We start from the raw sequence: 25,372 nt of genomic DNA on the forward strand, positions 1-25,372 counted from the left end.
AGGGGGCAAACTTGTTTTGGGGGGGGGATGAACTGGGGATGCATGGCCCACCAGGATCCAGGGAAGCACAAGAGATGATCTCCTGACTCTCAAAACACACACACACACACACACTTTCTAGATCCTCAACAATCCAGTCAAATATCAATGGGATGGTTTTCTTTCTCCAAGCACTCCTTATAATAGTGAACTCAGATGGTGAATGACAACAGGACTGAAGCGAATACAGGGTAAGCAAGAAACGAAGTGTCAAGATGAGTTAATTAATAGTTAATACTACAGGTAATGTAACTAATGAATTATCATTAGTAGGAAGATCATAATTTATTGGCCCATCAAAAGACATCACTAGCTTTTCGAAAAGACTACACTAAAAAGAAAAGTATGCACTTAAACATACGCTTCTGTGGCTTTTCTCACTATGACACATGTACAGAAGCACATCTCAATTGTTACCTCTGCTACTGATGAGCAACGCAGTCAACTTGAACATGGCTTGAGTGTAGTGCTCCGGTCGGCCTGGTTCCAATGCATCATTGAGGTGTTTGATCATTAGCTTATTAAGATCTGAAACATGACCTGTGGCACTGCAGTAGTGAATCATCCCAGCGACCTGTGGAAAAACGTTCCCTCAGTTGTCAAGCCTCACAAAAAAATGCCTAAAGGAACAGATGTTAAATGTAACAATTACATGACTATTATACAATTACTAAATTGCTAATAATAACTGGTTAACAACCCACTTAGATGTTTTATTACATTAAGCATAAGTGTTCCAAATAAATACAATCCAAATAAATTGCCTAAATCTAACCTTAGAGTCATAGAGGAAAACAGTTTGCTAGAGCAATGCTACTCAAACTCCGGCCCTCCAGATGTTTGGGAGTTCAGCTCCCAGAACTCCAGACTATTGGCCATGCTGGCAGGGACTTGTGGGAGACGAAGTCCAAAACACGCGGAAGAGGAGTCCTACTGGTTTTTCCGGGTGCACAAGTGACAGCACTGTTTTTATGGTCCCTGGGCATGGTATTGGTTGTGCAGTTGCTTACACAACTGGGAACTACAGTTGGACATCTGTATTTACGGGGATCCATTGCAGACACACACAGACCCATGGATACAAAAATCCATGCATGCTCAAGTCGCACTGAAAGTAATGGTGGCACGGCACTCAGGCGCCAACTAGCACAGTCACATGCACATGCCACCATTAACCAAAATGGGGGCTTGCTGTCCATGCATGGTTAAATCCACAGATGGCAAGTCCGCTGATATGGACTGTACATTGGGATTTCCTGCTTGTGCATACTTCACAACCAGGTGTTGCAATGTCATTTGCTCTAGCAGAACAATATATTTGGATACTGGCTAATATTCACATGCATTTTTGAATAGTAAAAGTGCCTCATTGCCTATGAGGGTCCGTGTGTGTGTGTGTGTGAATTTTTTTAAAATTACGGTTTGAATTCTTGTGATCTCTGGACCACAATCTGAGCATGGAAGAGACTTAGAAAAAATACTGAAACGTTTGTTGTGCAAGCCCCTTGGAGGCACAGAGCTCAATGGTTCCCCTGCCTCCCGCAGGCATAATTTCTCAGATACCAACATAGCTTTACAGGAGTTTGCAAAGCAGCTAGCTATGTCCTTGATTTATCCAAGGCTCTCCAAAGCCCAGAGAACAGTTTCCAGGGGTTTGTTGTGCCAAAATAAAACAGACAGGTGCAAGTGCACAGCACTTTAGTTCCTAATTTTTAAAATAGCTCTACAAATCAAGACAGTCAATCCTGACTCTTTAAAGGTACTACAGAACTCAAGACTGTTGCACTTACTTCTCCAGCATAGCGGTTGCGCAAGTTAAGAGAAGCCATGAAGTTGGAGTAATCTTTCTTCACACAGGCAGGCCTTTCCGTTAACTGGGTTGTCTACAAATGACAGAAAATTATGGCTTTTTAAAAATAAACACCAGTGCATTTGAAGTGCCAAGCAGAATTCAGAAATGTTGAGAGTCTTAAACAGATAGACATACAGAAGGTGCACTGCCATTCTTTTTTGCTCCATTGTTCATTACCCATCCCCAAAACATTATAAGGAAGTGGAAAGCTGGTGTAATACAGAGGCTGAGAGACTAAAGCCAAGAACCAAGACACTGGAAATGTAGCCCCAGTCTTTGACACTGACTAGGGAATGCCACTGTGCATTGGGACTCTCCCGCCAGTGTCTTGTCCTTGCAAACCACTAACAAGGTTTCTTAGCACTTCTGCTATGTACCTAAGTGTACATAAAACTACGTAACAGACACAGTGACAGAGGATTCTGGCCAGCTTAATTATATTTTAACTTCTGTATATTTATAGCATATAAGTTTTATTTCCATAATTTATTTTATCTGAGGCAAGACAGAAATAAAGAAAATAATAACTTCCACCATTACTGCCCTGGAATAATTGAATGTGAAGTGTAAGAATGTAAGAGCAGCTCTGCTGGACCAGACAAAAGGACTGCCCAGTCCATCCACCAGCTTCCCCAATGTGGCCAACCAGAAGCCTCCTAGAAGCTGCAAGAGAGACATGTGCTGTAGCTTCCTAGGCAACTGATATTCAGCAGCACATCATCTCTCAACACAGGCAAATAGCAGTTGACGGACCTATTCTCTCTCCCCACCATGAATGGGTATACTTTAAAGCTAGACAAGCCAATGCACACCACCACTTCTTGTGACAATGAGCGCCATAAGCTGATCATGTGTCATATGACCCTTGAACGCCTAGAAATGTTACATAAAATACATAAATGCTGCCTTGGTTGGATGAAAACTTTAAATCCACACACTTTTGGTTATATAAAATAGTCACCAAAATTCAACAAAGGGCACAGCAATTCTGGTCATTTCACTACAGAAGCAATTGTTCTCACTCACCCCCAGTGTTGTGTTCTGCCTGTTGTAGCCTGCAAAGTGAAGAATGCTTTCCGTAGCCATCGCTAGCCCAGTGTGCTGTGACAAGCCTGACACCCAGTTCTGATGCTTATTTAAATATTCCTGAAAGAGGTAAAGGGGGACGTGACTCAGAAGAAAATTATTTTAAGCTCTGCCTACTCCTTACATACTCTCATGAACACATACACACACACAGAGTAGGACTACAACCCAATTAGTAGGCATTTTAATTGATTGATCATATCAGCTTTCATACTGTATTAGCATATGAAGAAAAGCAAAAAAACACTTTCTGCATTAGCAGGTGCAGGTTGAGTCTTCTTTGTCAGGAATTCCGAAATCCAAAACATTTCAAAATTGTCCACATGAGTGGCTGAGATAGTGACACCTTTGTCTTGTGATGGTTCAGTGTAAACAAACTCTGTTTCACGTACACAACTATTAAAAATATTGTGTATAAAATTACCTTCAGGCTATGTGTACAAGGTGTATAAGAAATATAATTTTGTGTTTAGATTTTGGTACTGTCTCCAAGATATCTCATTATGTATAGGCAAATATTCCAAAATCTGGAAAAATTCCCAAATCCAAAACACTTCTGGTCCCAGTCATTTCGGATAAGGATAGAGGCATTGCCTCCTATGCAAAAGATAAAGATGCTTTCTTTGAAGTGAACTCCACATTTTTTATTCTAAACCAAACTTTTGATACACAGGGGATCACAAAACTCTTATTGTAACTGTACCTGCAAGTGAGATTTGGTGACTGAGGGCGCCCATTTCATGGCTTCTTGGAGAATCATTCCACAGCGTGCAGCAAAATCTTTTACGATACTCTAAAAGGAGAGACATAAAGCAACCAGTCAGAAAACCCATTCTTGTGCTTAACAATAGAAAGAAAACAATCAGTGAGAAAGTTGGGTGTACATAAATAAAATCCAGCATGCATGGGCCCATATTGCACAGATGATTCCTAGATTTTATCTGAGATATTAATGGCTATACACACAAGGTGTTTTCAAACATTCTCTTCACATGGGAAACATCTTTAAACACAGGATGTCAGGTATGTTAAGAGAAGGCAGGCTCTTTCTTCCGTGGGTAAGCGCATCTCTGTTCTAGCCGATGGATACTGGACAAAATATTACTTGTCTTTCAAAGAAAGCCCTAGGAAGCAAAAGGCCCAATACTGCTAAAATTTGTGACACTGGAAATGTTCCAAAGATCTGGAAGGAATCATTATGAGTGGGGCTTAAATAAACATGAGCAGGGGCAAGATCATACACGCCCCGAAAACACCACAGTAAAATAATTTTCAAACAATAATTTATAGCATTTACCTCTCTAGCTTCATATGTATCAGGAACAGTAATTCTATAAGGAGCATCTGGAATGTCATAATACGGTTGGTCCTTGTGAATGTCCTAAAAGGGAAAGCAAACCATATAATAGAGCTCATTTCTAATGTTCTTAAAAACCATTTTTCCATTATTATACCCTGAATTACATAAAACATACACTAATGATCAGTAATACTCAAGCATGTGTTAATATTGCATTTTTGTGCTTCTTGTTAGGGATCTTTGAAGAGGAAATTAGAGGGAAGGAGGAAAAATTGTTGTTTTACTTGGTTGTGATAGCAAGAATATGCTATGCTCAATATTGGGAAAACCAAACAATCCCCACAATAGATGAATGGATTTATAAAGTGTTGGAAGGAATAGAAATGGACAAACTAACTCAAATGTTGAAAGATCAATCTATAGATAAAAACGAAGAAGTTTGGGAAAGATTTTATAAATTTTTGAACTCAAATTGGGATATTTCTAATATAAACTATATTTGATTTTTAGGTAGTAATAAGATATCTGTTTGCAAATTTAGAAATTTAGATTTTTAAGAGACTAGACTCTACAAAATAATGTTACTACAGTTATTTAGGGTATATGGATCTGGACTGTAAGAATACTGTATTTTAAGAAAGGCATGTCAAACAATAATAGAATACTGGTGAAAGGAAGTCATTTTTATTTATGTGTATGTATGTGAGTAAGTCTGTGTATGTTAATATAAATTTATAGTAAGTAAGGGAGAAGAAAAGAGAAGAGGAGGAAATCCAGGGAAAGTATTGAAGATAGAGTTGAAGTAAGTGTAGAGAGTTAGAGTAGGTTGGGTTTGTGTAACTAGAATAGTTAAGGATGCGGAGGTAGGGATGTTAAGAAAGATTTAGAAAGGAAGTTGAGTGGAAGGTGGATAGGCATTGGTAAGTTAAGTCTAAATGGGATTTCTTCTTGCAAACTGTGTAATTAATGTATTTATGTTATGTGTATTGTATATAACATTATTTGATTGTAACCATATGTTTTTATAATTAAAATTTAATAAAAAAAATATTGCATTTTTGGACTACAACTGCAAGAATCCCCTGTTTAGGGATTCGGAGACCCATCAACCAAAAAAATACTTTTCCAAGTTCTGGTAATTCTGACACTAGAAGTTGCATATTTCAGCTTTTTCCAACAAATTGCCATAACCACTACTCTTAATAACCAGCTTAGGTGTTGGCTGTTGACAGGACTGGAATCAAAACTGGGCCAATGAGAAGCACGATGGAAGTATCAGCATGGTTGGAGAAACCTTAGACTTCACAGAGGTCTCCAATATAACATTATCAGTTGTAGCATTACAAAGAACTCTACAGACAAACTTTATAATAACTGAACAACAAAGGACTAATGTAGAAGTACTTACTGCACTCAAAGATAGTGAGAGAGTCTGGAGGATATCTAACATGGTTTTTAGTACAGTTCCACTCCACAGTAAATGAGGAAACCTTAAAACAAGAATAAAAAGTATGACCATAAAACAATTTTGGCTGGGAAACCAGCAAGTCTCACCTAATTTCCAAACACCAAACTTGTAAAAGCTTCTTTTGTGTAACACTCAGCACTCCTGTAACCTTTCTATAGCCAAATGAAATCTTTTTAAATGAACTGAACTGCTGATGAGATCCATGCGCACTGCAACATATTTAATTTATTATACCACTTGGCCCAATAGTTGATCTTGACATCGCTTTATGAACAATATGTAATACTCACTTATCTACAAGGCCTGATAAATATTTGTCTGCAACACGTCTGATCCTCTTATGAATGTGGTTAAAATTCACCAGCAAGAACTGAGCGTGCCTCTCTAGCTCTTCTTCATTTTCTTTTGTTTTAGGCTAGACATGTGAAGAGAGAAATCATCAGCCTATCTGCTTTTTGAAAAGGAGTTAAAGGTCTACTGACAGTTGCAATCCTATACAATGTGCTTACAAAATGGTTTGCAAAGGATAGGGGTGGGGAGAGAAAGGCATCTACATTTATCCATCCATCCATGGGTCTACACAGGGGCTATAACAGAGAAACTAATTCAATAGCTCAAGAGCTTGGTATGACTAGATCAGGACTATGAAGTTCTAAATGCAGATTGTGTTAGTAAATGCGCTCTAGGTTTCAGCTGACCGAAGTAGCAGGCTGCTGTATGCTTATTCTTTTACCCATCAGGTAACTTACTTTGTCAGCCATCATGCTGAGGAAAGCTTCAAACACCTTGTCTGCAACTGCTATTACACACTGCATCATACCTGAAAAAAGAGATGTTGAGCATTTAAGAAGAAAAATTAAAGATTGCAAAACATGCATGCTAATTGCTTTCAGATAATTAATTCAGCCAGAAAGAAAAGACAAAAAAAAAGAAGATAATCTGAGATGCAAGAAAACATGTACAAAAGCACAGGCATTTCCTATGCCTGCTTTATTCTATCACCAGTTGGCTGCCTTCTTTTCCCACCGAGCTTGGTTTTCTTCTTGTCAGCTAAATCTAGAACTCCCCTAAAGGGGAAAGAAAAGTGTGGCCCTCCAGGGGTTGTTGGGACTACAAATCTCATCAGCCCTAGCTAGCATAGCCAAACAGTAAGAAATGGTGGAAGCTGCAGTCCAGTAAGATTGGGGAAGGGGTGTGCATATTCCCCATCCATGCAATTCAACAACTGCATACAAATGTGAAAAGAAACGTAGTAGAAGTCAATTTATTTTGCTAAGAGCAGACCCAAATCTTTTTCTAGCGCTGGTTCTTTTCCCCTATGTGTTTTTACCTGATTTATCTTTTTGAATAGCTTTGTCCTCAAAGTAGCAAAACATCACTTGGAAGCGATCTGGGTCTGTTGAACGCAATACCCTAGGACAGCAACAATATGTGTCAACCAATTTTAGGAGAGAAAGTGTTAATTTTTGCCAGTATTATGAGAAGGAGGAAACATTTTATTTTTTAAAAGTATTTATACTCCACTCTATACCCAAAGAGCTTAAGATAAGTTTTAAAAAAAGCATTTCCAGCCTAAGAATACAATCAACTATACAGTCGGCCCTTCTTATACATGGATTTTATATACACGGATTCAAGCATCCACAGTTTGAAAATATTTTTAAAAAGTATAAATTTCAAATATCAAACCTTGATTTTCCATTTTTTATAAGGGACGCTATTTTGCTATGTCATTATATTTAATGGGACTTGAGCATCCATGGATTTTGTTATACATGAGGGATCATGGAACCAAACCCCAGTGTATAACAAGGGTCCACTGTATAACAATATTAAAACAGTTAAAATCATGTACATGGACTAACTGGATTAAATAATTAAATCCCTAATAAAAGAGATGTGAAAGAAGTAGAGGGAAGGTTCCTGAAGAACCTTCAAAGGCATCTCTCTAACAGGTCATCTTAACATGGCATAGACTATGATGTTACCTCAGAAACTGATTTGTTGCATTCAAATTAGCTAGAGGAAAAATAGAGGATGACTTCATGGCAATACAGACACTTTTCATGTTCAACTTCAGCACAATGCCGCCTGGAGTAGCATTTGGAATTCTAGAGGATTTTTTTCTGACACCATTTATTAAAACTGTGGTTGAAAATGAACTAGACTCAGGACACATTTTTTCAGCTGGGTCGATTTCTTGGACTGTGATTGCATTTATTAATTTCTGCATTAAGAAAATGAGAGGGTTGGGGAGGTGAAGGCCAGGGATTATTTTATTACATTTGGCCTGGGCTTTGAGAGCTTTTTTTAAAATATGAAAATAAAGAATTTTTAAAAGAAAAGAAAATGTGCTGATTTACATTTTCTCCCCTTGAGAGAACAAGAATCAAATCAGTATGTAGAACAACCAGTATGTAGTACATAACCAGTATGCAGAACAAGAATCAAAATGCATCAAATGACAGAAACTAAACAGGATTTAAACATTTACCTCATGCATTCTAGACGGTACACAGAAAGCAGGTAGGTAGACATGGCAAAATCTAACTTATTGATCAAGGCTGACACCTCTGGAGGTGGATCCAAAAGATTTATGATTGTGCTTCTTAACTCACTCAGTTCAGCCTGAAGGCAAAACAAAGACAACCTGAATTTGTATTGAGAATTACTGCAGAAAGGCAAAACTATTGGTAGTTTAAAGATGTTAAAGTTATTGAGAGCAAAACACACTCACAACACGCTGAGCCTGTACAGACAGGCCAAAATAAAGCTGCTTCGGGTCACTTTGAGGTATGCTGTTTAAATTATGCATGTGTCCTAAGAGTCCGGAAACCATGCCAAAGCCACTCTCCAGCTCTAAGGATTGGAGCATGGCTTTGGCACGGCTTCTGGATTCTTAGGAGGCATGCATCATTTAAACAGCATACCTCCAAAGTGACTCAAAGCAGTTTTATTTTGGCCTGTCTGTACGGGGCCTCTGCCTACTCAGAAGTAAGCATCATTGCTATCAATAGGACTCACTTCTAGACAAGTGTACTCTAAATGATAGTTTTAACCTGCACAGCTCCTTTGAACAGCCACTCATTCTGTATTCTGCGCACAAAGGGAACAAAGTAAGAAAAACACACAATCCTTTTGTGACAAAAAAGAAGATACTCAACTATTTTGGAGTGCATCCTGGGGGGAAATAAACAACATGTGTTCGCCTTCTAAGTTGCGAGGTGCAAAAATGCTGAGGCAGTTCAACACAGCTCATCACAAGAGAGGATGAAGCCTGCCAAAAAAAATTCCACTTGGAAAGCCAACATACCTCTGAACTCCCCCCCCCCCCCATTATAAAAAGTATATGTAGCCGTCAGCAGGCTACTTCACAAGATAGAACCGAAAGGCGCTCATCACGGGTTAACACCGCTGACTTCTGAAATCCCACAGAGGGATACAGAAACAAGTCACCCTTCTATTCCGACTTTGGATAAAGAGCCAGGCAAGTTATCACAAGGGTGGGGAGGGGGAACGGCAACAACAAAGCCAAGAATTTTCTTTCTCTGGGTCTCTATGTATGGAAAACCTGGGGGAAGAACTTGGTTAGGAGGCTAACACAGGTGATCAAACTTGTTTGTCTTGGCAAGGTGTGTGTGTGTGTGTCAGTGCTTTTAAAGGGAACAAATAGCAGGCAACAGGGCAGTGAGGATAGGAACATGTGGTCCTTAGAAGTTGCTGCACTGCAATCCCCATTATTGGCTTTTCTAGCTAAGGCAGAAGAGAGAGGTCATGTTCCCCACCTCTGGCTTATGCTCTTGGTTTCCTAGTAATTCTTCACAAACCCTTGCTCCGGATTTTTTGTAGTTCTGATTCATTGGGGTGCATGGGAAAGGGGGCCTGAAAGGTGGAATTGCAGGGAAGAACTGGAAAGCACAGGAAGGTTTACTATCACCGCTTGATTCTTCCTTGCAAAACATGTAGCCAATCTACAAACTAATCCATCATCTACTTTGGTTCATAGCTCAGTGAAAAGTATATTTTAAAAATTGCTTCATTCTGTTACGCCAGGAATTGTGCAACACATCAGCTTACTTCTCTGTTCTAGTAGCATTTATAAACTATATACGTGATACATTACTGACTGGCTGAGTAGCAGCAGAAGAGGAAACATGAACGTACAGATGTGACAGTGTCATTTTTCATGGCAGAGTTGTACTGAAGAACAGAGCGAAGGGGCTCTTTGCTAGGAAATGTCAGGAGCGGTGACTTGGTTGCTATCTCACAGACACCCTCATACCATTCTTCTGGCCAAAGACCTATGGGGGCAGGGAGGACAACAGTGAGCTTTCTTTCTGGTTAACAGGTTCAATAAGCTTACAAAAGGATAAGAACTTTCATTAACATGTTGGGTTCTAATGCAGCCTGTATAATCTTATGTTAGATTACAATTTTGGAAGGAGAGCCAGCATGTCACAGTGGTTCGAGCACTGGACTGTGACTCCAGAGACCAGGGGTCGATTCCCAGCATGGCCATGGCCATGGAAACCCACTGGGTGACCTGGGGGAAGTCGCATGCTCTCAGCTTCAGCGGAAGGCAATGGCAAGCCCCCCTCTGAACTAATCTTGCCAAGAAAACCCCATGATAGAGTGGTCATACATCAGAAACAGCTTGAAGGCACACAAGGACAACAAGCTTATTTACCAGGAACTTCACTGCTGACAGATTCCAAAGGAGCAGCCCTTTTTGCCTGTTGAAGCAGCAACAAATAGTCTGATGGCACTTTGAAAAACTAATGACCCATTCAGATGCACTGCAGAACCTTAGTTCACTACAACTTGAATGACCCCCAGAAAAATGCACAGACACACACTCTGCACCCCAGAAGGAAGAGAAAGCTTTAATTCTGATTTGATTTCAAAGTAACTCCAGTTTTTGAGGAAGAAAATAGACTGTACTGGTATTCAAATTATCTGAGACTAACCACAACCCTAAAGCAAACCTATCTCAGGATTTCCTTGGCAGGATTTGTTCAGAGGGGATTTGCTTTTGCCCTTCTCTAGAGAATGTGATTTGTCCAAGGCCACCCAATGGCTTTCCATGGCCGAGTAGGGATTCAAACCCTGGTCTCCAGAGTCCGAGTCTTGCGCTCAAACCATTACATCATGTTGGATCTCTAGGTAAATAAGCTCTCCCTGCTATTTCTCAAGTGTTATATCACAGCCAGCTGCTTAAAATCTACACAGATAAGTACCTGTACTAACATTTTCCAAAAAAGAGAAAAATTAAACAGTATAAAATTAATCTGTTAAACAAAGAACCAAAGCACAGAGCAGGGTCTCAACAGGATCTTCAAGACACAGAGGCAAAACTAGTTCAAATCAAGATCATTCCAAAGATTGATCACTGGGGGCTACGAAAAGACATACCTCTTTAAATGTGGCAATGTGCAACAAACTGGCACACTTTTCTGATGCTTCTTTGAGAAGTTTTTTTTTCAAATTCAAAATTCAAAATGAGTCTCTGGATTACCTGAGCCTTCCACAGCAAATCCCATGAGCACCGAATACAGCCAGAAGTCACGGAAGAGCTTCTGCAACCTGGGCTTAGCTTCCTTGATGGGTGGCAAGCGTCTTGTGAGCTAGCAAGCAAACAGAAGCAAAGTGGAAAAGAAAAATAAGTTCGGTGTCTATTGAATAACTTACCAAAAGAAGAGGAGCAAGGTTTTGATATCCTGCTGATCCTAATCTTGGCTTCCACACCTATGAATCAGTTTAGTAAAATCCACACCATATTAACTTACATTAGTCACACATAACCATGGTTTATGAATACCATCTCTACTATGACTTATTGCACGGGTGGGGAACTGTGGAAGGCTAGGGGGCTGCAGAAGTCCCCCAGAAAACCTTTGAACATGTATCTTTTTCCTTGGGGGAGAAAAGCAGATTTGGCTAGGTGATTCTGAATGGAAAAACGGTTGAAATGGATAAGTAGCCACAGTGACCCGGGCAATATTCATCAAGCATGAACGTGGAAGGTCCATTTTAAAGGTGTGCTGAGCAGGTGTTAGCCCCTGATCTTCTGATTCACTTCTGCTGAGCCTGAATGGGAAATGACTCACCGGAGAAAATCTAATGAATTGTGGATTTGGAAGACCGCAAGGCACACTTATTATGGTTGATGCTGCCAATCCCAAATGTTATTAGACTGCAGTGTTCATCAGCCTTAGCAACTATAGCCAATAGTAACGGACAATAGGAACTACAGTTCAGCATCTGGAGGGTCACCCACTCCCCATCCCTGTGCGATATTATTATATCCCTTGTGACCCCCAAAAGCATCACTGTCTATCCTGAGACCTATTTGACTTTGAACATAGAACAAAAAATTATATGTGTGTAGGGGGGTGCCTGAGTGGATGGATAGATATCAGCACACAAGAGAGCAGAACATCAACTGGAAAAGGCAGCAAACCAACTTAAGGGATTTCAGCTGACAAGATAAGCTCTGCAGTGATTGATTTACAGCCTATTTACTTTAGCACATACCTATACACCAAAGTTCACATTTTCATCCACTTTATTTGAGGTTCTCTTGGAAGCAGTCTGCTTGGAAATACGAGAGGTAAGGAATATTTTAATCTTTTGGAGGTGGACTCATTTTAACAGTGTTTCTGGACTGAATGGGGGGGTGTTATTTACTGGTTACCAGAAAACAAAAGAAGAATGATTAAAAATCGATAGTTGTAAGAAAAGTAATACTGTGAAGAGAGGGACATAATATACCCGCAACCTATTAACAGCAATTCTATTGCAACAGAAAATCAAGTAAGACTTGAGAGTTACTATCAAGTTAGGATCGGAATAGCTCTGCCTTGTAGGAATAAGGATAAGGATAAGCTGTAGTGTTCAAATTAAAAGTTAAAAATTATTATGAAGTTCATTTTTATAATAGTGGGTTCTGCATGACTTTTTACTTCTCTTGGGACTTGGCTCTCAATTTATTAAATGGGTGGTGGGGGATGTCCACCAACAAGTTATGATTTAGAGAGGCAAAATTCATTCTTCTTAAATAAAACTACAGGTCTCATTGTTCCTGATCACTGACCATGCTGGCTGAATAAATGGGACCTGTTCTCTAAAACAGTTGCTTGGGCAGGGGATGCAGGTTGGGAACATGGATCTATAAGAATCAGATTTTTTACATCCATTTTAGGTAGACTGGATTCAGTCCTAGTATCCAACACCTACTTTTTAATCTAGATCAGTGTAGTAACCAAAGTTGGTTACAGTGCAGCTGGACACATTATGCACAGAATTGCAGTAAAGGAACAGATTTCCAAGCAGACTTACTCAGAATGAGTAAGTAGAGTGTCTAACTGTGTTGTTTTGAACCTTTTAGCTTTGGGGTCTTCAAGATGAACCTGTTGCTGTGTTCAGCTATCTTCTCGCTCACTGCAACGTTTGCACTGTGTGGAATTAAAGACCTCCATGAGCACTTCGAGCATTTCGGTGAAACTCAGCCTATTGGTCTGCATGGGCTCCACCACAATGGCACTCTGAAGCTCTCACCTGAGTTTCATAAAGAGAATACAGTGACCAATGACTTGAGTACTGAAGGAGAGGAGGAGGAAGACTACCTTGACCTTGATAAAATATTAAGTGAAGACGATGACTACTTTGACATAATCGACGCCACTCCAGACACAGTTTCTGAATTGAAACAAGGGAATATTCTGGAACTTTTCCAAGGGAAAACCAGAATCCAGCGTCTCAATATCCTCAATGCAAACTTTGCCTTCAACCTTTATCGGAGTCTGAAGGACAAAGCCAACTCCACAGATAATATCCTTCTGGCTCCAGTTGGCATTTCTACAGCCATGGCTATGATTTCATTGGGACTGAGAGGTGAAACGCAGGAAGAAGTCTTGGATTCCCTGGGCTTCAGAGATTTTGTTAATGCCAGCTCCAAGTATGACATGATGACTGTTCACAACCTCTTCCATAAACTTACTCACCGACTCTTCCGAAGGAATTTTGGTTACACACTCAGGTCAGTCAATGACCTTTACATTCAAAGACAATTTCCAATTCTGGGAGAGTTCAAGAACAACATGAAAAGGTACTATTTTGCTGAGGCTCAGGTGGCTGACTTTGCAGATCCAACCTTCCTCGCTAAAGCCAATGAGCGCATTCTGAAACTCACCAAAGGATTAATAAAGGAAGCCCTTGTGCAAGTACACCCTGCCACTCTGATGATGATTCTCAACTGTGTATACTTTAAAGGTAAAGAAACACAACTTGCCAGTAATTTCCCACAAGTAGAAATGTATAACATAGGACAGCCTTCTCATCCTGGTGCCCTCCAGATGTTTTAGATTTCAACTCCCATCAGCCCCAGACAAGGTCAAGAATGTAGGGGGCTGTAGTCAAAAACATCTGGACGCCAAGTCAAGGAAGGCTGACATAAGAGATAACCAAACAGAAGACTAACTACTATTTTGTTAAAAAAGGATAAAAGTCTTAATCCAGCTGCTATCCCAACTAGAATCAATGTGATTTATTGTGCAGATTTATCATTCAGCAATGGATTTTAGTGGGTCTAGAGACTAGCAAGGAGTAGAAGAAGGATAATTTACTAGTACTGAGCATGATTCTAGCAACTGTAGTCTTGTCTTTAATCGGACATGTAGTTCGTGTTAAAGTTAGCTGAACACAGCATTTTAACCAGCTTAAAGAAAAACATGTCTTAAACCATATACATTGCCTGCTCAGGACAAAAAAAGTTGACTAGTTATCAGCTGAAATGGATAACTTAACTTCTCCCTCCATTCTCCTGTTCTCATCTTTCTGGAATGGAGCTTGTAGAGGACAAAGGAGAACATGAGGACCAGCAGTGCAGGACACACGCATAGAATTACTGTGCAAAAATGGAAGTAACCTTGCACTTGCCAAGATCCAAGCTTTGTTGTTGTGTGCCTTCAAAGTTGTTTCTGACTTATGGTGACCCCAAGGCAAATCTATAATGGGGTTTTCTGGGGCTCAGAGTGTGTGACTCGCCCTAGGTCACCCAGGGGTTTCCATTACTATGCAGGGAATTGAATCCTGCTTTCCAGAGTTGTAGTCCAACACTCACACCACTACTCCATGCTGACTTCCACCCAAGCCTATACAGTCAGCCCTCCATAGCCATGGATTTTTTATCCACAGATTTAACCATCCGTGGCTTGGAAATATTCCAAAAATATATATAAATTCCAAAAAGCAAACCTCGATATTGCTGCTATTTTATATAAGGGACTCCATTTTACTACCCACTGTATTTAATGGGACTTGAGCATCCACGAGGGATCCTGGAACCAAACCCCAGTGGATACCAAGGGCTCAGTGTATATGCTTATTTTAGCAGTCCTAAAGTGGTGAAGACTTCAAGATTGAATACAAGTATCAAAAAGCAGCCGTATAATGAACCTTCCTTCTACCCCTGTCCTAATAGCCTTCAAACTTGGTAACCAAAAACAGTTATAGATATGGTACAACCACAGACTATATGCCAACATTTAGAGAAATGTGCAATCCCAAGGATAACTGTGTTCTGATCAACAGATAAGTCCATGAAGATCAAGTTAGGTCAGTTTGCTTAAAAATATAGACCAAATAAAATTCACCGCACCCCTATTAAGAATACAGCTCCTGAAACCAGAGGCTGCATACAGCCATCTTGACTAGTAGTAGTCAGTGCAGTTGCCTATCATGTATTTATCTAATTCCCTTTAAAGCCATTTAGACTGGTGGCCAGCACTACAGTTTCAAGAAGTGAATGCCGTAAGTCAAATTAATACACCCACAAGTATGTGCCATTTTATACCGCCAAGAGCTTTGTTGATGAAAACCTAAAAGGTGTTAGCATCCACTGAATCTTTTATTTTGAGCATGATCTGAGTTTATTAGTTTTTCAGTGCTTTTAACCAGTGCTTTCTAAGTTTGGGCCTCTGGATGGTGGTGGACTTCCCCCTCCAGAAGCCCCAGACAGCACAGCTAATGGTGTGACATTCTGGGAGCTTAAGGTCCACTACCACCCAAGTTTGGGACCACACCTTAGGACAAAATTCACTTCTCTCTCTGTTGTGCTGTAATGTTTGGACAATCACTTTTTTGAGGTGAAAACCATGTGCCTCTAGAAAGGAAGGGAACTGGCTAACCTTCCCTGGAACTGCCAAGGTCACCGCAATACTGCTTCTACAGTTTCAGACCATCAGCTGTACTGCATGTTAAGAATTGGGTTAGGACATGAAAGGAGTGCCTTCAGGTTTTTACTTTGTTAATAGGAACCTGGGAAAATAAGTTTCCAGTGGAAATGACACAAAAACACAGCTTCCGCCTGAACGAGAAAGAGGTCGTGAGAGTGCCCATGATGCGGACTAAAGCCAATTTCCTGGCCACCGTGGATAATGAGCTTGACTGTGGTGTGCTCCAGCTACCCTATGTGGGCAACATCAGCATGTTGATTGTATTGCCATATAAGCAAGCGAGCATGAAGGCACTGGAGAAGCAACTGACCCCGCAGGTGGTAGAGGGATGGCAGAAAAGCATGACTAACAGGTAATTTGTCCATGGATTCAATTTCTTTCCAAATATCTTTCCTCACAATACAAGCCATGCGTAAAAATTTATACAGCATCTTGCAGGAAGACACTACTTGTGGTCAAGCTGTTCCATACTATGTGCATGCGAAGTGGAATATTGTAACCTGTGTCTACTTTGAAAAGAAGTGGGGCAGAATGCAGACTCTTTGGTTATAAAGCAAAGCAGGCAAACTAGAGGACAGTGTGAAAGATTTAAAGAATAGGGGGGCTCCAGAACAGCTTCAAGATCCTGGTCTGGCCTAGAGGTTCAGAAACACCACCCTCTCCTCCTTACTGAAAGTAATGCTGGAAAACCTCTGTCCATGGTCATAGTGAGTTATAGTATCCTCTGCAATCTTTAACAGCTACATGAAATAATTGGAGAGAGTTTGTTATCAATACATCAATGATATTCAATACTTTCTGCTTTTCGTCCCAGACCAGACAGGCAGTAGAGTTCTGAATCGTACTCAGTAGTGCTACTCATCCAATGACTGAGGTTAGATGTTAGATAAAGTTGCACTTCCATTGGAAAATCAAGTTTGCAGACCCTTTGTTACTTGGTAATGGCTGTGACTTTGAATGCTTTAGCCTAGGTTAGGCTTGGATGTATACTATGTCTGTTTCCAGAAAAGACCAGGGTCACACACGCCTTAGCTACAGTGAGACTGAATCAAGCCTTTGGAAACCTATAAACTTTGATCAGTACCCAATACAGCTACAAAAGCTCCATCTCTGATTTTTTTCAAAACAAATTTTTTAGCATTACAGTGCTACCACTACTAATGCACTATAACCACCACCCCCGGAAAAAAATTAAGGAGAATATTTTCCCACCCGTTCAGATATTAAAACCTATTCTGAAATCATGATCTTGGCTTCAAGTAAATTAAAGTCTGTTTTGCTCTTCACAGAACAAGAGAGGTACTGCTGCCTAAATTCAAGCTGGAGAAAAGCTACGATTTGATTGAGTATCTGAAAACACTGGGAATCAATGAGCTGTTCACTCAAAATGGCAACTATTCGGGGATATCAGAAGAGAGCATCATCATCGACAAGGTAATTCAGCTCTGGGGCAAAATGAAACTGAGATGCCACTTGCCAAAAGCTTTTTATGCCCTTGTGTGTCTTGGCCAAGGGGCATAAGCAGCCCACAGGGTGAGTGGTGAGAGGGGCACCTCTGTGGCACTATAGATGAGATGTTGCTACTACTTAGACCAATGATTCCCAAACTCTGGTCTTCCAGGTGTTTTGGACTTCAGCTCTCAGAAGCCTCAGCCATCTTGGCCAGTGCCCTGGGATTCTGGGAGCTGAAGTCCAAAACACCTGGAAGGCAAGAGTTTGGGAATCACTGGCTTAGACTATAAGCTACCAGTGACAGATGAGAACAGCTCAACATCAGCCTCAAAGCATACAGCTGAAGATGTTCCAATGAGTGGGATAAAACTTGCAGATTCCTAGCATGGTGAGGAGCTTTGTTCAGTTATGACACCTAAGACACAATTTTTGTGATTCTTATTATTGATGTTCCATAACATCCTCCCTTATCATTTGCAGTTCAGTCATCAAGGGACTATTACAGTGAATGAGGAAGGCACCGAGGCTGCTTCTGTGACCACCGCAGGCTTCATGCCCCTTTCCGCTCAAATTCGTTTTGTGGTCGATCGCCCTTTTCTGTTTCTCATCTATGAGCATCGCACCAGCTGCTTGCTCTTCATGGGCAGAGTCGCCAACCCAACCAAGGTTTGAGAAGCAGAGCTCAGGGCTCAGCATACACACAGCTATAGGCAACCCTAACTACTTCTTTTTAAAATATAACCAGTTTTATATGTAGATGTTAAGTGATATGTTAGTAGCAAGTGCTAATGAATGAAAAATGCAACATCACCCAATTGAAAAACACAGCAATAGATGATTAAATTTGCAAGGATAACTGTGGCCCCAAAAGTCTGAAGTGTCCGGTTCACTAAAAGCAACATGGGGGCCAGAGCAGTTGCTGTGCATCTTGGTGAACATGTTCAATGCCACTTGCGGACTTATTATAATTGGCTCCATTGATATTTAAAGAATCACGCCATTAGTAAGAACAGTTTTTAGATGAGTGAAAACAGTCACTGCCTGTGGTCTTGCCAATTGGCCCAAAAGAGATTAACATCTTAATAAGAGAGTGATTAACGTTTATTAAAATGTCACAAGATTTGCACAGAATACCAATTAAGAAAACTCATTTGGATTGTATTCAATGCATAATAAAGAATGTGCTGCATGAATCTGGGGAAGAAGGAACAATCAGAAGTCTAGAAGAAAACATAAGATTTCCTCCAAGCAGATAAGCTGAACTACATCTGTAAGAAGAAGCTGTTGTATGTATGTACCTTCAAATCAATTTATGGTGCCCTCATGAATTTCATAGGATTTTCTTAGGCAAGGAATACTCAGAGGTGGTAGCTACCAAAACACTATAAGAAGAGCTCAATATCCTAAAGAGAATGTAAGAAAACTTCTTAACGTTTGGGAATGTGGATCCAAAACTGCGATGTGGTACAGCCCTAAGCAAAATATTACTAGATTATATACCAGTTATCTAATGGGGATGAAAATGTAAGACAGGCTTCTTTGGTTTCACTAGAAAAAACCCAGGAAACATTAACACTGCAATCCTATGTTGACTTACTGGGGAGCAGGCTGCACTGAATTCAACTGGGGTTTAAATCTGACTTGGCATGTACAGAATTTCATTGCAAAGACCCCTTGGTCCATCAGCATATTGTTGTCTACTCCATTTGGTAGTGATTCGCCAAGGTCTTAAGCAAAGACGAGTCTTTCCCATGACTTGCTACCTGGGATTCCTTTAAACTAGACATAACAGGGTTTAATACAGGTATTAAAACAGGTATTCTGCCACCAAGGTGGGACTCCCTTCCTGCTAAGTGTGAAAGACTCAATCCAAATACCTTGGCTAACAAAAAATAACAACCTATCACCACGTTTAAAGCAGCACCAGATTCTGAGTGAGTAGTTAACAGGCTTGCCATCCATTTGTTTCATTGGCTTTACTCTCCCTTTTGAAGCAAAGAAGTATAACTAGAATTCAGAGCCAGGCTTAATACAGAGAAGTGCCTTAAAAATAGAGGACTATATTCCAAAATAACTGGAATTCTCCAAGTTTCCTGCACAAAAGCATTTTTGAAACACATAACTAACCCTTAGGGTTCAGTAAAGTTCATTTCTCTACAGAGAACAGCCATCTCTTAAAGCTGGTGCCATTCTGGCTGGGAATGGTGGAAGGGATGGTACCAAGCATGGGAAGGCTGATACAGAACATACTTTCAAGCAAACAATACAAGTATAGAGAATTATCTGTATGGGATTCAAAAGCAAGAACATGAACCCAATTAATTCAAGAATATATGGATCTATTTTATTGTAAAGCGTTTCCCATTTGAAGCAAGAACAAATCTGCACTTTGGACAGCAAAGTTGGTGCATTGATGTTTACCCATCCTAGAGATGTCCTGGTCCCAAACAAGCAGGCAAACATACATGCATGCAAAGGTTGCTATGCTTTTACTTTTTATGTGATATACACTTCAGTCACATGTAAGCATGATTATTACATTTACGGTAAAAAAAACCTTCTGTATCTGTGAGAATATCTAAAATAATTACAATGTTCATTCATGTTTAATAAAAAGTTGTGTTAAAATCCTGAATTTGGATAGCAGACCCAGATTTTATCTTTGTTTGTACTAGTACCAATATAATTTGGAGTTCTGCCATTGTCATTATTGGTCTGTCAAACCTGAAACTCGGTTTAAAAATTTTTTGGATAAAGAAATGGAGGGGGGGCGTCAGCAAACTTAGGCTACAGTCATATAATCTCTGGAAAAGCAAACCAAGGACCAGAGGATTTTCAGAACATGACTATCACCCCTCCACACCAGAGATGTTGGCTGGGTGCAGAAGGTACACCTACCCTTGGAATCTCTCTTCCAAATCCTGCAAAAATGTTCAGACTGATTCTTTTCTCATGTTAGAAAGTGAGAAAATGACCATGTGCAGGGTGAGTTTTTGGATTCATATCATACAGTTCTCCTTCCCCCAAGACACCCTCCACCAAACCAACTTTTGATCAATACCTGTCCTGGAGCTGGTACAGATCAGTTCCTTCCCATTGCTCCCAATGGAAGAAAATGTGTACTTTTTATCTTCAAAGCAGTTATATTTCAGCAACCCAGTGATGACTAGTAGGATGTATACACAAACAAGGTTTCTGTAAAATTGGAAACTGCTGCCTGTGGTTCCCACAGAGCCCTAGCTTAAGGGGAGATCTCTAATTTTTGCTGATTCCAAATTTCATCCACAGACCCCAAACCATACTGGACGCTGAAGGACCATCTGCCTAAGGAGTGTACAAGGTGCCAGCAGGAAAGGAAAGGAAAATCCTTCCGCTTACAAACAGGATCCTAACATTTATAAGCAAGTATTAGTTTAAAATTAACTCTTTAAAGATGTAGCGCTGGAGAAGAGTGCTGAGGATACCGTTAGCCCAAAAGATAAGCAGATCAAACCAGTAGTTTCCCTGGGAGCCAAGATAATCAAATTCAGGCTGTCATATTTTGGCCACATCATGAGAAGGCATGACTCATTAGAAAGAACAACAATGCTAGGAAAGGTAGAAGGCAGTAGAAAGAGAGGAAGACCACACGCCATATGGACAGAAGATCACGGGCATGAATCCACAAGACCTAAGCAGAGTGGTGGAGAGTAGGGGGGCCTGGAGAGGTCTCATTCACACAGTCGCCAGGAGTTGGAGAAGACTTGAGGGCAGTTAACAACAACACATTTAAAGTCATTTTACCTGTCATGCTTTTATTCATTGGAAATACTCTGGTCAGAAGGGGGACAAATAACTATAAAATGCATACAGTGGTTGTGCAAACAGACAAATTACTTTGTTGCTTTAAGTGTTTGTTGATCCGTTTTTCCATGCCATGTGTTCTTCACATAACATAGTATTCATTCCCCACCCCGATACTAAGATTTGGGCTCCAATGACATTCCTAACTAAGCACATGTTCAGTGTGTGTGTGTGTATCCATGCTGAGCACCTGAGGTAGCTCCTCCACTATACAGCATTTAATTTTTTTCTGAAACAAATATCAAGTCCTAAAAGCAAGCTAAAAAAGAAATTAAACAGAACAGCATATACAATAGTAGCTGAGAACTCAGGATCATCATAAATTGTGCAAGAAAACCAAATATTTGGTTTACAGGCCCTAATGTAACCATTAACTTTTGTGAAGGCTCATAACAGTATTTACAGAGAGCTGAATGGCTGAAAAAAGAAGTGCAGATTAGTGAGTTGCGGATGAAACGCCAAACTCTCTTTGAAGTAAAGAGTATATTTTGAAGACTAGAATAATCAGAGTAAAGAGCATTTTCTGATGAGGCATTGGTTCCATGTGGAAAAACAGTAATTCTCTGACACTGGCTACAAGTCAGGCAGAATCAAAGGTGGCTTTCCCAAATCAGAACAAATATAAAGGTGTGTGGAAAAACAAAAGAGCTACTGTGTGAAGTCTTCATTCTAAATCAGAGGTGGGCAACTTCAGCACGTTGAGAGGACCCTGGATCACCCACCATGGACAGCATCTGCTAACATCACAGTGCAATGTGCAACTTCAGCAGAGTAACAGGAGAAACTCCATGTACCATTTCCCCAAAGCGCATTCTCATGCTATAACACGAGGTCTGGGTCGCACTCCCATCACCTAACAAGACAAGGCTGGTGTGCATAAGAGACAGGGCTTTCTCTGTAGTTGCATCCCAACTGTGGAACTATCTGCCCAGGGAAGTTAGGCTGACTCCATCACTTATTTTTTGGCAGACTGCTAAAATGAATGTTGTTCCACTCAGCCTTTGGTCATAGAATCATAGAGTTGGAAGAAACCACAAGGGACATCCAGACCAAAGTGCTCAGACTGTTTTAACAATTTGGTTTAAAACTGGTGAGATTCAGTTATCACTCAAACTATCCAATATTCCAATGCCAAGGGCTAATTCAGGAAAGGAAAAGATCCAGTCCAAGTACTCACCACAGCAATAACAGGAATCAGTACTCCCAGGTTCCCTGCACTGCTTGATGCCTAAGGGGAAAAAAGTGGCGGGGATGATGTTTGAAAAACTGAAAAGGCTAGAAAAAAAATCAGTCATTCTCATGAGTAAAACTAAAACAAAGTAGTAGTTCTTTGAACTTCTGCATTTCACTAACTGGGGGGAAGGGTGTTGTAGTCCAAAAAATTAACATTTCCAAGCTTTGACCTAGGTTTTTTCCACACGCCACAGTTATGGCACTTTGATGCCATGACCCCTTCTTATGGAATCCTGGGATTTATGGCTTGGGCTGTATATAGAAAAATCTACTTCCCTCTCAATACTACAAATCCATGGGAAGAGGTCATGGCACTGAAGTGCCATAATTGTGCAGTGTGACAGTGATTTTATATGCATGGACAAAGCAACAGATAAATGGGAATCATCTGGACAGCTGCTGCCAATGACAGCACATAATACTAGGCTAGAGGAATGTAGCAATAGCCTAACCTAGTAGAAGGCACCTTCCTACATTCCTATAGGGTTGGCATTAATATGTGAGAAAGAATACAGTTGTACAGGTGAGGGGGCATGGTTCAGTGACAGACCACTTGCTTTACACATTTATGGCCCAAGAATTGGTCCTGCACATCTCCAGTGAAAAGTATCAAGAAAAACCTCCCCCAGAACACCATTGCTGGTCAAAACCAACATTTTTGCTTTAAAGTGCAGTTTGTCATATTCTCTAAAATGATGTGACACAGATTATTTGAACATTGGTTTGTTTCTAATAAGTCAACTTGAATGAAGAATCCTCGGAGAAAAGAAATTTCACTATATTTTTATTCTTAAATCATTCAAGTGGCCCATGATTGAGAGGTGTCTTCCAAAAAAACCCGGAAACACCATTCCTATTAGGGTTTTATATCTTGCTGTGGCAAATGACTGCAGTTCAAGTAAGTTGGTATTTGTCACAAATACAAAGGTCCTTGATGAATACAGATAGCACTGAAAGGAATAAGATCCTGATCTATTTTAGAAGACAGAAGAGGAACTTTATCACGATTCAGATCCAATTTTGGGACTGCCGGTTGGTGTCGACAGGCAAGGAAGCAGCTAAGAAAAAAAGTGACTTTGAACTATACAAACAGGTCCCATTTGTTTGGCTCCCTAATTAGATCTTACTTATCCATTTAATGAAATTAGCTACTGACAGAAAGATCTCCTTAAGCTCCCTTAGTATCTGTGACAAACATTGGCCCATACCAGTAAAGTGGCACACTTACAAAGGACCAGGCAGCTCTGTCTCACTTATGATCATTCAAAGCAGCCTTAGACTGTGTCTACACCCAAAAAGGGGTGAAACTCAGAGGGCTTCTGATGCAAAGAGTGAAATGAAAAGTAAAGTGAATCTGTAAATGCCCCCCCTCTCTCACACATACAAATACACACTGTATGACACAAAGTTTCTTCAAGTGTTAATATTCAAAATCAAGCATGCAGTAAAAGGTGCTTACATGTACAGAAGAGGTGCCAGTGAAAACATCTGTGATCAGATCACTTGTTATTTTAAACAAGTTTAATCACAGTAGTTATGTGTGAGATTCATCTGGCCAGAGATGTTCAGGGTAAGGAACACTTAACCCCAGACAATTTCCTCAGCTGAAATTGGTCCCAGAAGCCATTTGTCTATACCATACCAACACAGGTGTGTTCCACAGGTAATTCAACCTGCAATGGTCTTTGAAAAGTATTACGGGTATACTACCTCCCACAGCACCATGTTTGGATTAGAATTGCCCTCTTCTCCCTGATGCTGCCAATAAACTTTTAAAAAATGATAAATTTCTATCACAGATCTCCTGATAACATGCAGTTCAATGTTCATTCTTGCTGAAACTTGTTTAATGATACATGGGATTGTAATGAGAAACAATAGCTTATCACTGAGAAGTATGATTTGCTTTTTCCCCATTGTACCTTCAATGCTGGGCCTTTCTCACTTGCTCTCTCGCTAGCTCGCTTTCCTTCAAGCCCAAGTTGTACAAACAGTTCCAGCAAGTTCATCAGCAATTCATCTACAAGATGTTCATCCTGTATATTTGCAGCTATGTTAGCCAAGGCATTAATAACAGCTAAGGAACAGTGTCTGAGGAAACAGAAGCAAGGAAATCATCAGCACCAGTCCTCTGATATCTGCAGCATGACTGCCAATTACAGTTTTCTCTAATTTGAACACTGGCAGCGACACTAAATTATTTGAACTAGCAGTACGTTCACCTGCAAAGGATACCAAGATGGAAAGCATTTAAAATATTACTGTAGGTACACTAAGCTGTAAATAGAAGGAGCAGACACAGTTTTTGTACTGAGAGAAAAATGTTGGTGACAGAAGTCAGACTGTCTACATAGTGGAGAAGATATGAGAATGGGGGCAATAAGAACAAAAAAGAACATAAAAAGGAGTTTAGGGAAACCCAAGGCGTCTATATATTTGGTTACACAGGAAATCAGGCAAGGATCATGCAGGATCTGACAGCTGCCTGCTAAGAAAGGAAACCATAGCCCACCTGCATGTATGTGTTGGAAGACATGCTAGATGGCACAGGTGATGCAGCCATCTGTGACTCCTTATGACCACCTACTGGAAGATTGTATTTCTTAAGTCAGACTTCTAAGGCCCTCCCTCTATCCCACTGCCACTGCTCTGTCCTCTGAAGAATAGAGGAAGAGGCAGTAGCTGGACTTAATCCCCTTCCACACTGTCATCCCTTTTCCTTTTGTATCTTGCCTTAACTAGGTTGTAAACCTCAGGACAGGAACCTGTTTTGTTGTTCTTTTACTTATAAAACGCTATGTACAATGATTGTGCTATATATAAAAAAATTATAATAATAATGAGCTGTATCATGATCCCCATTC

At 40.3% G+C, this 25,372-nt stretch overlaps 2 protein-coding genes across 2 annotated transcripts in view; one reads left to right on the top strand and one right to left on the bottom strand.

The window, feature by feature from the left end:
* Positions 1 to 25,372, bottom strand: part of LOC149290004 (phosphatidylinositol 4-kinase alpha) — a 63,478-nt gene that overhangs the window by 16,816 nt on the left and 21,290 nt on the right. The window contains exons 18-31 of the mRNA XM_089489959.1: positions 24,431 to 24,599; positions 22,453 to 22,503; positions 11,261 to 11,369; positions 9,910 to 10,046; positions 8,240 to 8,373; positions 7,076 to 7,158; positions 6,495 to 6,565; positions 6,036 to 6,160; positions 5,686 to 5,767; positions 4,275 to 4,358; positions 3,681 to 3,770; positions 2,918 to 3,037; positions 1,830 to 1,922; positions 457 to 613 (exon numbers count right to left, since the gene is read on the bottom strand). Coding sequence (XP_089346085.1) covers positions 457 to 613; positions 1,830 to 1,922; positions 2,918 to 3,037; positions 3,681 to 3,770; positions 4,275 to 4,358; positions 5,686 to 5,767; positions 6,036 to 6,160; positions 6,495 to 6,565; positions 7,076 to 7,158; positions 8,240 to 8,373; positions 9,910 to 10,046; positions 11,261 to 11,369; positions 22,453 to 22,503; positions 24,431 to 24,599 — 1,505 coding nt within the window. The remainder of the gene's footprint in view (positions 1 to 456; positions 614 to 1,829; positions 1,923 to 2,917; positions 3,038 to 3,680; positions 3,771 to 4,274; positions 4,359 to 5,685; positions 5,768 to 6,035; positions 6,161 to 6,494; positions 6,566 to 7,075; positions 7,159 to 8,239; positions 8,374 to 9,909; positions 10,047 to 11,260; positions 11,370 to 22,452; positions 22,504 to 24,430; positions 24,600 to 25,372) is intronic.
* LOC149290005 (heparin cofactor 2-like) lies at positions 13,144 to 20,067 on the top strand. Its single transcript, XM_089489960.1, has 4 exons — positions 13,144 to 14,016; positions 16,059 to 16,332; positions 17,270 to 17,414; positions 17,913 to 20,067. The coding sequence occupies exons 1-4, from the start codon at positions 13,149 to 13,151 to the stop codon at positions 18,102 to 18,104; spliced, it is 1,479 nt and encodes a 492-aa protein (XP_089346086.1). The 5' UTR covers positions 13,144 to 13,148; the 3' UTR covers positions 18,105 to 20,067.

The sequence above is a fragment of the Sceloporus occidentalis genome, unplaced genomic scaffold (assembly GCF_023333645.1).
Source record: "Sceloporus occidentalis isolate IW3139 unplaced genomic scaffold, rSceOcc1.0.p SCAF_41, whole genome shotgun sequence".
Classification (NCBI taxonomy): Eukaryota; Metazoa; Chordata; class Lepidosauria; order Squamata; family Phrynosomatidae; genus Sceloporus; species Sceloporus occidentalis.

What these genes read in the sequence shown, in the direction of transcription:
- LOC149290005 (XM_089489960.1), top strand. Translation starts at nt 13,149, where the DNA reads ATGAACCTGTTGCTGTGTTCAGCTATCTTCTCGCTCACTGCAACGTTT. An exon ending in CAACTGTGTATACTTTAAAG is followed by an intron (nt 14,017 to 16,058) that starts GTAAAGAAACAC and finishes CTTTGTTAATAG; the next exon opens with GAACCTGGGAAAATAAGTTT. An exon ending in AGAGCATCATCATCGACAAG is followed by an intron (nt 17,415 to 17,912) that starts GTAATTCAGCTC and finishes TATCATTTGCAG; the next exon opens with TTCAGTCATCAAGGGACTAT.